General features: G+C 51.1%; 1 protein-coding gene across 1 annotated transcript in view; it reads right to left on the bottom strand.

Moving 5' to 3' along the window:
• POLE (DNA polymerase epsilon, catalytic subunit) overlaps positions 1 to 14,147 on the bottom strand; it is a 48,479-nt gene that overhangs the window by 32,754 nt on the left and 1,578 nt on the right. The window contains exons 2-20 of the mRNA XM_078061172.1: positions 12,640 to 12,781; positions 12,208 to 12,288; positions 11,749 to 11,793; positions 11,465 to 11,557; positions 11,003 to 11,157; positions 9,878 to 10,019; positions 9,670 to 9,750; positions 8,820 to 8,927; positions 8,403 to 8,513; positions 7,828 to 7,913; positions 7,422 to 7,541; positions 5,967 to 6,099; positions 5,760 to 5,873; positions 5,417 to 5,629; positions 5,048 to 5,155; positions 1,437 to 1,565; positions 1,258 to 1,360; positions 1,021 to 1,167; positions 481 to 626 (exon numbers count right to left, since the gene is read on the bottom strand). Of these exons, the coding sequence (XP_077917298.1) occupies positions 481 to 626; positions 1,021 to 1,167; positions 1,258 to 1,360; positions 1,437 to 1,565; positions 5,048 to 5,155; positions 5,417 to 5,629; positions 5,760 to 5,873; positions 5,967 to 6,099; positions 7,422 to 7,541; positions 7,828 to 7,913; positions 8,403 to 8,513; positions 8,820 to 8,927; positions 9,670 to 9,750; positions 9,878 to 10,019; positions 11,003 to 11,157; positions 11,465 to 11,557; positions 11,749 to 11,793; positions 12,208 to 12,288; positions 12,640 to 12,781 (2,257 nt within the window). The remainder of the gene's footprint in view (positions 1 to 480; positions 627 to 1,020; positions 1,168 to 1,257; positions 1,361 to 1,436; positions 1,566 to 5,047; positions 5,156 to 5,416; positions 5,630 to 5,759; positions 5,874 to 5,966; positions 6,100 to 7,421; positions 7,542 to 7,827; positions 7,914 to 8,402; positions 8,514 to 8,819; positions 8,928 to 9,669; positions 9,751 to 9,877; positions 10,020 to 11,002; positions 11,158 to 11,464; positions 11,558 to 11,748; positions 11,794 to 12,207; positions 12,289 to 12,639; positions 12,782 to 14,147) is intronic.

Raw genomic sequence — 14,147 nt, forward strand, 5'->3', positions numbered from 1 at the left:
AAAGAACCCCATTCGCCCAAGTATAAGACTACTCTGTGTCATGATCACTGAGGTGTTGCTATGTACCTTCCTTGATCCTGCTGGATGAAACGGTTAGTAAATCGCACTCCCACTCCTCCCGTCAGAGGCTGGCAAATAAAGGGCCACGCGGCTAATGCTACACTCGTGCAGTCTGTTTCTACTCCAGCAGCTCACCTCTGGCTGCAGAGGGACGCAGCTCAGTTCCAATAAAATTTTATTTATAAAAATGGCCCGCCCAGCCATAGTGTGCTGATCTCTGCTCTAAATAAATACTTCCAAAGCAATTACTCAGAACAGTTTCAAGGCCTCAGGCCTTTAATCCCTCAAAGCTGAAAACAACTGTGCACTCATTACTTTGCAAATGCATGGGAGCCCAGAGATGGGGAGCCACACATCCCAGCTGGGGGTTCTCATCTCAGAAACTCGACTCTGCTCTGACCTCACGAAGGTCAGACTCACCTTGTGGAGACCTTTGAACTCATACCGCCGGTCTCGGAAGGCACGCACCGTGTCCACATAGAAGGAGTTCTCCCGCTGGCAGACGGTGGTGAGGCGCTCCTCCACCCTGGTCACGTGGATCTTCTTGTACGCCTTCCGGCAGTAATCTGAGGCACAGTCGAGAGCAGGGGAGCATGAGAGACTCCACAGAGGAGGTAGCCAGGCCTCCTGGACATAGCCAAAGAAAGCTAGGAAGCAACGGATGCCAACCAGTGCAGCTTTCTAGGTTAACACCACGGAGCAGAGAAGCCCGAAAGACACGTTCTGGTTCATCCTCTCAAAGAAAGGGCAGCCCCAGTGTGAATGGGCCAAAGTCCCCAAGAGCACAGGAAGGAGATGTCACCATCTGAAGAAGAAATAAAGGAAAGCTGCAGGAAGAACCAGTTCACAGTGATCTCATCCGGTGCAACATCCAGTTTAACTGACCTCAGGCTGTGACGTACCAGCACGGCCCGACAAAGGCCCAAGCCAGAGGAGGCACCGTGTTTGGAAGCCACTCACCTGACAGCCTCCGCTTCTCATATTTAGCCTGCTCCTCGCGGGACAGCTCGTGAAAGGCCCGAGCTGGGCCCTCTGCAGTCAAGGGAGGGAACTTCTCCGACTCCAGCTGGTGCTGGATCCGATGGTACTCGCTGCGGCTGGCTGGCACTAGGCGGGTGACAGAGGGAGTCCGTGACAGGGACCTGCACACCTGCTCCCCGCCGAGCCACCCTGCCCCTGCCCTGGGGCTGCACTCACTGAACTCGCCCCTCCACTGCCAGGCCATCTTCCTCTGGCAGTCTGCTCCCGGCTTGTTGAAGTCACAGGCAGCACACGTGGCCTCATCCACCACGGCAGAGGGCTGCGGGGGGGCGGGAGGGGGATCGGTTAGGGCCTGGGCAGAAGGAGCTCGATCCTGATGGGGGAATCGGTCTCACCTGCAGGCGGTTCGTCAGGATGATGTTGGGGTACATGGCCCCCACGTCCAGGTGGTAGATAAGGGGACACTCTATTCTGTTTGGAACATCTTTCAGGGAGGTGAGCTTGGTCTTAATCTGATCACACACCTAGGAGAAAGGACAAAGGAGTGGCGAGCAAGACAAAAACTGGAGACTGTGCAGATGGTCACAAAGCAAGCACCATGGGTCCCAGAAGGATGGCAGACGATGGCCACCAACACCTGGAGCTATAGGAGCCCCGCAAGAAAAGACAGAGCCCTAAGGAGGACAGCATCTCGGGGAGCAGCAGCCTCTTCCCCAGGGGACCTTTTGCGGTTGGGAGAAAACTGTGAAAGACTGTCTGCGGCCTTGCATGGCAGGGCCGTCTGCCAGCGAGTGTGGGACCAGGCTGGAGCACCAACAGCACTCTTCCTGGGTCCCATTCGTGCCTGCACGGCGAGGGCATGGGACACCCCGGCCTCAGCAACCACTCACCTGACAGATGAGAAGGCTCAAGAGGTTAGCGGGGGCTCAAGCATAGGCCCCCTTAGCCCAAACGCTATGTTCTGAACCTCCGTGTTAGATGGTCTCCAGCATTACTTTATAAACCGAAGAATCAGATTTGTTTCCAGAGGTTGAGCTGTTAGCCAAAAAAACCCCTCCTGATCCCAAACACTTAGATATCCTGCACAAAACATGAGAACTATCCCTATAAACGCAAAACTGAGCTTCTAAGTTACCCTCAGAGGGCAAAAGCAAAGAGCGGACTCAGAACCAGAGCAGTGAGCTAATTCGGTGATGCCCTGTGTTGGGGTCCCCAGGACCACTCCCCAGGTGCAATGACTCACAGAACTCAACCAGCCAAGGGAAAAGGCAAGTGGGGCGGAGGCAGGAGGAGGTCAGGCTCCAGCTGGGATGAGCTTAATTCTCCCAGCATCAAACCAGGACAACACTCACCAAGTGCCGTGGCGCCGGGACGCTCACAGACCCAGCGCCCAGGGCTCTTACTGGGGGCGGGTCACGCAGCTCCTCTGCCCGCACACACCCAAACCACAGACTCCCAGAAGAGAAGCAGGCGCTCCGCGTGAACCAGTGTTAGCACAAGTGAGTCAGGTTCACAAAGCGCTGCTGTCCAAGAAAGGGGAGAACCTGAGCCCCGAGTTCCCAGCCTCACACGCAGATGCTTCCGAGGCCGGCCGTCTGGCCGTCTGAGCACCCCACACATTTCTCATGCCTCCTCAGTGCGAGGCAACCTGCACACAACAGGGACACAGAACCCCAAATAAAGGCAGGCCCTCAGAGGCCACCTCCATGAAAGGATAAACTAGAATGTGTCTGCCCACCAGAATCACATCTCTTCTGGGCTCTTGCTGGAAAAAGTCTTCCCTGAGCACCTGGCACCAAAGGCTGGTCCCTCCAACAAGTGTGTGGTTGGGGAACCCTCTAGCCAAGGAACCACATGACAAGGGACCCCAGGCCAGAAACTGCATCAAAGTACTGACAGCCCCTGATGGGCCACCTGAGCCTCCCTGCTGAGTATAAATCCACATTCCAAACCGCAGAGTGTGAGAGGGAACACCCCCATGACCCCCATGATCCCCATGACCAAGAGCAGACGCAGTAGGAGGAGGCCCCGAGAACTTGAGAATACATCTCCTAGAGTAAACGTGGGAAAACGAGCATAAATAAAAATGCTGAAGACCAAAACTCTAAAACAAGAGTCCAGTTAAAAAAAAAAAGAAGCAAATCAGAAAAAAAACAACAGAGCCTCCAGAAATAAAAATATTGTCCTAAAAAGTAAAAAAGTCACTGCGACTATGTAAGGCTAAAGCTAACTGGCTCCTGACGGTCGTGTATTTTTATCCACTGCCCAAAACGTAACACTGAGTTAAATCAGAGCACGGACGCGTACTTAACTGAAAAGTTCATTCTGCACAAAATGTACACAACACCAGGGAACACAACCCCCAAATTTGAGAACTAACGTATCCACAAGTTAATCTAATAACCCAGCAAACCTCTGTGAAGGACCAGATAATAAATACTTTAGGTTTTGTGGCTACATATTCTGTCAGATGTTGTTTGTTTGTTTTTTATAACATTTTGAAAATGTAAGAACCATTGTTAGCTTGCTGGCTGCGTGGGCGTCGTGGGCTATGGTTTGCCCACCTCTGCTTTAAACCGTCAGGTTTAAAGTTTAGACTGAAACACACCTAAATAGACACAAGATTAACCAGGAGAGTAGCCACCTTTTTTTATGAAATATGTTAAATTTGGTAGTCATGTGAGAAAAATCACTTGAATGCAAAATTGCCCTTAGTATTAAAAAACTGTTTAAAACCCTCCAAAGAAGATAAAAAACACACCAGAAACCATGACTAAAAAGAGTACTATCTACCCCATGGAACAGGACGTGCCAGAAGCGTTAATACCTCGTTTCTAACTAAATTCTAGGCAAATGAATCATTAGGAGAACAGCCCCTCCATCCTTCTCCACCCTGAGGCACGTTCTGAAATCTACTAGGGAGGGAGAAGAGAGGGAAGGAGGCCAAGTTCCCAGAGGACACGCCCAGCGCCAGCATCGTGGGGACAGGATGGTCCCCTGGAAACAAAGCGATTAGCCTGTTGCCCTTTTTCTAAGGACCCTGGGCTGCCCTTTAGAACATTCTGGGAAGGCGCGAGGGCCACACTCCCCATCCTCCAGGAGCCCGATGCTGGGCTCCCCCAGGCATCTGGAGGCCTCTGCTCAGCACACCTTGGTCTCAAGTTGCCACTTCTTCAACTTGAAAGTGGTGTCTGTTCCTTCTGAGGGGCTAACTCACATTTGGTTTTCAGCCTGGATGCTCCTCACAGGTTGTCCTTTGAGAGTTCCCGAGGCATACGGCAGCTGGAGCTGACGACAGCTGCACAGAACTTCACAGTTTGCAGACTACACAAACACATTCTTACTTGAATTCTGCCTAGTGAGTCTGTTACGAGATGTTTCTCGAAATCAATCCTAAAACTGGTAAAAACTTCAAACCACGAGTCACTCAATATGCCGCAGTGCTGAGCAGGGCCTAAAAGACACACCTGAGAAGTGCTAAGTCCAAAGAACAGGACCAGCAAGCTGGGAGGTACCGGGGGTCTCCAGGCAAGGGACACGTTGTCAATGGTGCTTTCTGTTATTTGATGGGTGCTATGGTCACTATATTCTACTCTGTCACTTATAGGAATGGGCTCTCAGCATTTTTAGTCTCCTTAACAACAAAAAATAAAAACCAATGGCTCCTCACTGCCTATAACATGAAGTCCAAATGAACTGGTCTTCAGACCCAGCACTCACGTCTGTCCCTCATCCGCCCACCAGCATGTTCCAAGAGCCAGCTCAAGAGCCCTCCGCCTCCTTGTGAAACTCTCCTGCCTCCCTAAGTCAGGTCATTCACTGTGACCACAACACTGTCCTGTTCCTCCCCCCTGCCCCAACCAGACCAGAAGAAACCCTGTGTCCTGTCTCAGGGCCCAAGTACCAGCACCCAAGTACCAGTGCGTAACAAACATGCTACTGAAAGAAGCCGGTCTACAAGGCAGGGCACGTGACAATGGTTTCTCCTGGTCCCCTGGAGCGTTACCTCTTGGAAATTGGTGACCTGCTCCATGGGCACCTTCTCCTCTTCCTCGATGGCATGACGCATGGTTTTCTCCACCCGCTGCAGCAGGAAGTCAAAGGCAGCAGGATTCTAGCACAAGTGACCAAGAGAGGACACGAGTAAGACGGGAAATGCCCTTGCACCAACCCGTCTACCTCAGGAGGGACGCCGGCAGAGAATGCTCCGGAGAAGCCGAGCACCTGCCCTGCAGTGCCCTAGTCAAGGGCAGGCCAGACAAAGGAGGTCTGGTAAGGGGTCCACAGGGCAAGAGAGGAACGAGGGCCTTACTGCAGCCCCCACGACTTCGGGGTCTGACCAAGCACTCGGCAGGAAGACCAGGGAGGGGCTCACCATCCTGAACCTGCAGGGAATGTCACTGCGAAACACGCCTGCCTCGAGGGCCTCCACGTGGCCACCCACATAGGTCTCGGCGTCCAGCACGTGACCGTCATCTGTGAGCTTGTTAAACTCCTGCTCCTGCTTGTTGGGGAAGATGATGTTGGCATGGAAGGCCTGCACCATCAACAAGGCCTCACACAGTGTCCCGGAGCCCTTCCGCAGCACCTGTGGGGGGAAACAGCAGGCTTCAGATCACACGCCAGAATCCCACAGCTGCATCCACGTCAGCTGCCGGGGACCAGCTCCACTGGGCAGCGTGTGGAGAACGGCACACGGGGCCAGGACAGGCACTGACCTCATCAGGCTCCATGGGGATAATGGTGCAGAGGGCGAATATAAAGGGGTGGACGTATTTCATGTACAGGTAGTACGTGGCCACGGCATCTGACACCGAGTACGTGGCCAGAGTCTGAGGAGAGAACATCAGAGAGTAAGAGCAACGAGGAGGCACGGAGGCACCACATCAGAACCAAAGGGCAGCAGAGTGAGGGAACACATGTACCTGGGGCTGCTCAGTGGCCATCCGGCACATGTCCTCGGGGTCCAGCTCCACAGGGTCGTAGCCCAGCTTGGCTTTGGCAGCCGCCTTGAGGTTGTGGCTGCCCACAGGAAGGTAACTGTCCCTCTTCACCCACCTGGCAACAAGAACAAGAGCAAAGGTCAGAGAGGACTCCGAGATGAAGCCCACCAACCATGACAGTGGCAAAGCTGGACACACCCCAGAAAGACGTAGTCCTAATGGCACCCTGGAGATCTCCACTGAGACCCCCCAGGGAGCAGACCTCTCATGAAGCCTTTCACCCAGATCCAATCAACCTCGCGGATGTGCCCACAAACACGAGGAAATGCCAGGGCCGGTCCTCCGAGCCCCACAGCCTTCCCTTCCTCCCTCACGGAGAAATATAAACATGAGGGGTTGGGAACCCGCACCCTCTGGCCTCCCTCCACCCCTCCAGCTTGTCCTGGGGGTGCTGCTAGTCTGCCCTGCTCTCCCCCTCCCTCAGGCCCTATTTTTAAACTCCTGTTCTCTCCTCACATAGTCTCTTCAGCATGGAAACTGGAAGCACCCTGTGCCCCTCAACCCCGTGTCCGTCTCCACATCCTGCCCTCAACTCAGTCCCATGATGGACACGGCTATGTCTCTGGCACCCATAACTCACTCTTAACTGCATCGAGTCTCACCTCCCTCGGCCTCCAAACTCTTGCCATCCTCGTCCCCAGAAATGCCCCCTGTGGCCTCCCAGGATTGCCGCCTCCTCTGAAGGCCCCCACCTGTCCTTTACTTCTCTTCTTGAGAAACCGTTGATCACCATGCCCCATGTGAATGGGGTTCCCAGACCTGCTTCCTCCCCCAGACACCAACATTCCCTGTGCTTCACGTGCCCCTGGCCCCCCTGTCCGTGGATCCCCAAGTCCACCCCTCTCCAATCCCATCCTCATTACAACTTGGCCAACACATGCACCATAACGCCAGGGCTGCAGAGCAAACAGATCAAGCTTTAAGCCTGTCAGTAGCTCCTCAAAACTCACCTCCCTACAGGATACAAGAGGCCCACAAGACCTCCTTTCTCTCCAGCCTTCCATCTGAGCACTCTGAGCCCCCTCGGATGCCTATCTCCAGCCTGGACACCCCTGGCTGTGGCAACCCCACCTTTGTGGGGGGCTCCCACGGCACCAAGACCTCACCCAACCTGGCTTTTCTGCTCTGGCTTTCCCACCAGGTCTGACACTAACATGTTTGCTGGTAGAAGGCATAATGAGCACACAACAAAAGACAGCACGTCCCTGGACCCAGCCAGAACCGCACCCACTGTCCTCAAAGATAGCGGGAGCTGCTTCTTAGAAGCCACTTTCCTCCTTCAAAGGGAGGTGGACAGGACCAACGTGTGCAAGAAGGGAGCTTTGGACCCTAGTCACAGAAAGCCCCCGAGACAGAGCGATGAGCTGCGGGGCCTACCTGAGACAGTCCATGTGGATGCACTGGGAGGCCTTGTACTCCCCCTGGCTGTCCTTCTGGAACCCTATCTCCTGGTACATGTTCAGTCCATGGACCGCCGCTCTGGCCTCCACAAACGGCCTAGGGATGAGGGCAGACAGATGGGCACACAGGCAGTTATCCTTTAGTTCCCTCAGGAACAGGAAGATTGCCCCCAGCAGACCGCCAAGCAGACCCAGGAACGCCCACACCCACTTCTCCTCAAACGGGGCGAAGTGCCTCTCAGGCCACCAAGCGGCGCTCCTCCTACCCTCCCTCCTCTCACAGACTCTTTTCCTCTTAACCGTTAATAAATGAGCATATTCACACCACCATGCAACATCCCGTCCCAAACACATTTTAGTTACTCACAAGACATCAGACTTACCAGTCAAAAAAGTCACCATTGTAGGTGACCATGATGGTGGGTTTGGTCTCCTGGACATGTTCAAACCATCTCTGGATTAGATGAACCTGAATTCAATGATTCTTAGCTGTCAGAGGATTTCTGCTTCTCTTCAAGCTGTTTCCTAACACCCCTCCCAAAGTTCAGGAAAAGCAGGGACCTCATGTCACTGTTCCATTTCCATACCCACCCAGTGCTTCCAGCGTGAACGAGGACCCCGCCGCTAAACACCCCATCCAGCACGCTGCCATTCTGATTACATGAGCGCCGAGTCCTCTTCCTCCCATTTCACCCCAAATACCTGGCAGTATCCCAAAGGACACCTTTTTTTTTTTTTTTAAAGATTTTATTTTTTATTTGCGAGAGAGAGCAGAGCTAGAGACAGAGCACAAGCAGGAGGAGCGGCAGGCAGAGGGAGAGGGAGAAGCAGACTTCCAGCTGAGCAGGGAGCCCGACGCGGGGCTCAATCCCAGGACCCTGGGATCATGATCTGAGCCAAACGCAGAGGCTTCACCGACTGAGGCACCCAGGCGCCCCACCGAGGGACACCTCTTTACCTCATCGGGTTCATTGAAGACACAAAAAGGTCCTTCATACTCTGGCTTGGGGGTGAACTCGAAATCTTCAACATCTTCTGAAACGATCTCCCTGTTGGTGATGAGGTAGCCCTGGGAAGTGCGTGAGCCATCGGCACGAGTTAGGACACAGAAAGCCAAAACACACCTCTCCACTTTGGCCCAGAAGCTCCTGCTCCAGGAGCAGCAACGGGAAGGCACCGCAGCTCTCCCAAGAAGAGCCCCGAATGTCTCAAGTTTCTGTTGGAAGGAGCACGGCTGGTTCGTTCACTTTCCTGGACTCAACTCACTAATTTTTCACCCAAAATATACTAAGCATAGGGTGGATACTGCTCTGGTTTAGGGACAAGACAAGGTTCCTGCTCCTACGAAGCTTACATCCCAAAAGGTACCACTTACCTGACCATCAATCATATAAGAAATCATCATAATCTGGTCAGTCTCAGGGTCGGGAAACTTGAGGGGCAGTTTGGTCGTCTCGATGTCAAATGCCAATACCACAGGGTCCTGCAGGGACACAATGTCTCATTAAGTTGGAGAGAAACCAAGCCGAACTCTAGAGATCCCACTGGTCTTCTCAACACCTACCACCTCCACCTCTAGCTGCTAAAAGAGTCGAGCTGCCACAGGGAGAGGTTCCAAAAGAAGTGAGACAGGCATTTTGGGGTTGACTGAGCTATATCAAGAATGCCATGATTCACGGATGGCATAAAAATTTAAACACATACAAGAGGTTAGAGCATGACAGGAAAATCCTAGAATTATGGAACACTTGAGTCTCAACGTGCTTGAAAATGCATGATCTCATTTTGACCTTTAGGACAACCCAGATAGATCGTGGTACAGAGCTGACATCTCCGTTTTGGAAACGAGAAAACAGGAATACAGACTTGCCCAAGAACACAAAGCCGTCCCTGAACCAAGGCCTTCCAGTTATAAATCCATTTTTCACCACATCACTTTGCTATCAACCACCTAAAATGGAAGACAGAGCTTTCCCTCAAATGTTCAGATCCAGCCTAGCTCAAACACGGACATCACATGGTGATGCGTAAGCACAAAGTGAAATTATACTCGGTCAGAAACAGACAAAAAAAAAAAAATTTTTTTCCTACAACTTTTTTAAAAAAGTATTTGAGGAAAAAGAAGAAAACAAATCTCTGAATCAAATTCATCCTTCAGCACCAAATGAGATCTCTCCAGAAACAAGTGGAAAAGTCAGGATGGAGGAAATGCAAGCAGTACTCACGGGTCGTTCAACAAGGTCATCTCGTCGGGCAATTTCCACAGGAAAGGCACTTCCTCGGTATCTGACATTGTACCAATGAGCCTGCAGGACGGGTAGCACGTTAATAAAGAGCTCTGCATCTGTCCCAGGAGGTGTATTTCTCTATGGATTTATCCTTTCAGGGTCACCTCCTAACTTTCCAGCTGCCTGAAAGGGACGGCCCACTCACCACATGGATCTTCAGGTCAATGGAGAGGCGGATGTGGTAGGGCACATCATACTCCCGCATGTCCACAATGTTATCCAACTGGTCGGTGACCTTCTTAGAGGCTTCCTCTTCATCAATAACCACACTGCCCCCTTGCAGAACACTGCAAAACAGAGAGAGACCAGCTTACTCAACTATACTCTGCTTGGGGTCAGAACAGGGGGAAGACCAGAGTCCACGTGGAGTAAACACAGGAGGTAAATCGAGGTGGCAGAGATGACCAGACAGGCCCTTCTTAAAGATGACCTCAGAGGACACCGTCCCACAGCAGTAGGTCAGACCGGAAATTCCGTACACACTTAGGACATGTGTTTTATAGGATGGAAATTAAAAACTTAAAAAACTGGGGTGCCTAGGTGGCTCAGTCAGTTAAGCGTCTGCCTTGGGCTCAGGTCATGACCCCAGGGTCCTAGGATCGAGTCCCACATCGGGCTCCCCTCCCTGCTCAGCGGTGAGCTGGCTTGGTTGGGATTCTCTCTCTCCCTCTGCCCCTCCCCATGCTCACACTCGCTCTCTCTCTCAAATAAATAAATCTTTAAAAAAAAAAGTGGTGTCATTGGGAATCCAAAATGTCTTTACTGTTACAGCAACTCAAACTTCGGAGCCACAAATCCGCCCCTATGTAAGAAACAGGTGTTGCTAAGACACCACCCAGGAAACCACTACTTATTTAACGCAAATGCAGCACATAAGGAATCCTACCTAGGCTGGGGCACCTGGTGGCTTGGTTGGGGGTTCGCCTCTTGATTTTGGCTCAGGTCATGATCTCAAGATGGTGACATCGAGCCCCATGTTGGGCTCCGTGCTGGGCGTGGAGCCTCCTTAGAATTCTCCCTCTCCCTCTGCCCCTCCCCCCGCTCACACTCTCTTGCTCTCTCTCAAAGAAGTAAAACAGATAAATAACTAAAAATTAAAAAAAAGAAATTCTACCTAATTGCTTGCAAGTGTTTCTACACTGAACAGAGCTAATCCTTAAGGTAACTTCATTACTCAGTTTTCCTGCTTCCTATCCATCCTGTCAACGTAGGAAACATGGGAAACAGTCCTTGTGGACCGCCTGGGGGCTCTGCTTATGAGAAGGCTTACCTGGAGAGCATAGCTGTGTAGGTATCACTGGCATGGCCCTGCTCCCGGTTCTTCTTCACGGCAGGGGAGACATCCTTCCTCACTCTGACAAGATCCTCCACGGTGTTGAAGGACAGCCTAATGTAATTTCGCTTCAAACCCACCAAGTGATTTGGCTACAAAGTGATGAGATTGTGCTCATGAGTTCAAGAGAAAAAGGACTTTATTGGGGTAAGAAAATAAGGGGAGAACAACTCAGAGGTAAATACATGAGTAGACCTGTTCGCAGGTCCAAAGCATCTTGTCCAACTCTGCATGTGGTACAACTAAACCACCAGAGTTCTCTACGAGGACATACGCACAGTCACCAAAGCCCCATCATCCATACACCATCCCACAGGTGCTAAACTTGGCCTCTTCCATCTCACCCCAGGGGCAAGGTAGACCAAACTCATTTACCCTGGAGGGTCCGGTGATACTCACCAAGTCCAGATCCTCTTTGGGGACAGTCTCTATTTTAGCAATTTTACCCTGAAACTTCTTGGAGAGAAAAGATGAAACTTCTCGTTCACATCCCTAAATCGAGATCAGAATGAAAGAACTTCCCATTAGTAAAACCTACTGTCTTCCTTGCCCGTTTCTCTAGAGGCCTCTTTACTTTCAGTTCTGAAACACACACACACACACACACACACACACACACACACACACACCCCATAAAATGAGGCACAGGTCGTGTGACCTGATTCTATGGACCACAGACTTACCTTTCTGGTTGCAATGTAGAAATATGGCTTGTAGGGCAAGGCCACCTGCAAGAGCCACCAACCCATTCATGGGCAATGAGAAAGAAAAAAGGGAGATAAGTGAAGACAGGCTGTTTGCTGCTATCCCCACAAGCTGCCCAGATCTAACATATCTTTGACCTTGACATCTCTTACAAGGTGATGCAGTCCGGAATTAGCACCTGCGCATACGGCAGGGGCAAAAGTTTGAGAGAGACAAAACTACTCCTCTCTCAGGCTTTCCAAGTTGGTTCTCTTATGACATAGTAAATGGTGACCCATGTGGCTCCAAGGGGTCCATGTCCCCAACAGGCTTCGGGCAGCTGCACACCCGAAGCCTCTCAACCCCTCTCCTCCCACTTAAATGAACACCTGCCATTTTGGACCCAGCTACATCTCATCACTGAGTGGGTCTTAGCTTCTTGGGGTTCAAGACCTTACCTTAAATCTGCTCCCATCATCTTGAATAAAGTAGTAATCCACTGCACTGACTAAGCGTTTGTCTTCATCTAAAATCTCGGTCTACAAGAGAATCAGTGAACACGGGCACCAAGTTATCCCCTACGCAAGTACAAGGACCCTCTTGCTCCTCCTCTGTGGGAAACTGAGCAGAGACAAAATCTTTCTCCTCCCCCACATAAATATTCCCCATTCACAAGAACTGCATCACATCTTCCAAGTGTGGATTTCTCTCAATCTCTCCCTCATTCTTGAAAACTTTTTATAGGTTAACAGGGACCCCCCTGAGTCCCAGTGGCTTCTTCACAGCCCAGTGACGCTGAAGAAGAAAGAAGGAGAGCTACGAACAAGCCCACCTCCACCTGTGCCACCCGCTCTTCAAAGGCCTAAGCCAGCAGCTGCCCAGGTGCTTACAGGGTGCATGTTGATGAGCCAGCCTGTCTTCTCACCAGGCTCCTTGAGTCTCTCAAACCCAAACCGCAAATCCATCTTATCTGTCCACTGACTGCGCTCCAGGCGCTTAAGTGCCGAGACAGAGGAAGAGGGGCCATCATCCCTGAATAAAAGGAGGGAAATCCTGTCTTCACTGATCATGACTCTTATCTATTCCCGAAACCCTCAGTCCAACCAGTGTAAGCATTTTGGATGCAACACAGTAGATCCATCCCTGAAAAACCTTATATTTGGCAAACAGTTCATTAAAGTAACAGAAATCATGGGAAACATGACTGGGGCAGCAGCCTCAAAACCTGTTCAACTCTGTAACCAGAACACTGATAAAAACAACCATCATGGCTAGATGCTGCTGCCTTATGGGATATTAAAAATGTACAGGGGCACCTGGGTGGCTCAGTCAGCTCAGTGCACGACTCTTGATTTTGGCTCAGGTCATGGTCTCACGGTCATGAGACTGAGCCCCGCATTGGGCTCTGCGCTGGGAATGGAGCCTGCTTAAGATTCCCTCTCTCCCTCTGCCCCCTTCCTGAGCATTTATCCCAGAGGGAGGAAAACTCACATTCATACAAAAACTCATGTGTGAACATTCATACCACTTTATTCATTATAGCCAAAAAGTGGAAACAACCAAGATACTACCTACAGGTAAATAACCTATGTCACATCCATCCCATGGAATACTATCCATCAATAAAATAGAAGAAACTTACTGATTCATGCAGTAACTTGGATGGATCTCAAGAGCATTATGCTGAGTGAAAAAAGCCAATCCCCCGAAATTATACACTTTATAATCTGAATTACGTAGAGTTCTTGAAATAAAATTAGAGGTGGAGAACAGATTAGTGGCTGCCATGGATGAGGAAGAGGGAGGAATGAAGGTGGCTGTGGCTATAAAAGGGTAGCATGAGGGGTCCTGGGGATAGACTTGTTCTGCGTCTTGATTGTGGTGGTGGTCACAAACACACAATGTGCACAGAACTAAATACACGCACATACGTAACTGAGTATCCATGCATTGCATGAACATCAATTTCCTGGTTGTGACCTAGCGTTCTAGTAACTAAGATGATACCACCGGGGGGAACTAGCTTATGGGTGTATGGGATCGCTCTGTGTAATTTTTTTTTTTAAGATTTTTATTTATTGATTGATTTGACAGAGAGAGAGAGACAGCGAGAGAGGTAACACAAGCAGGGGGAGAGGGAGAGGGAGAAGCAGGCTTCCCGCTGAGCAGGGAGCCTGACGTGGGGCTTGATCCTAGGACCCTGGGATCATGACCTGAGCCGAAGGCAGACGCTTAACCAACTGAGCCACCCAGGTGCCCCTTAAGATTTTATTTATTTATTTGACAGAGAGAGACACAGCGAGAGAGGGAACACAAGCAGGGGGAGTGGGAGAGGGAGAAGCAGGCTCCCCGCTGAGCATGGAGCCCGTCATGGGTCTCAATCCGAGGACCCTGGGAT

This window comes from Halichoerus grypus, chromosome 13, assembly GCF_964656455.1.
Source record: "Halichoerus grypus chromosome 13, mHalGry1.hap1.1, whole genome shotgun sequence".
NCBI lineage: Eukaryota > Metazoa > Chordata > Mammalia > Carnivora > Phocidae > Halichoerus > Halichoerus grypus.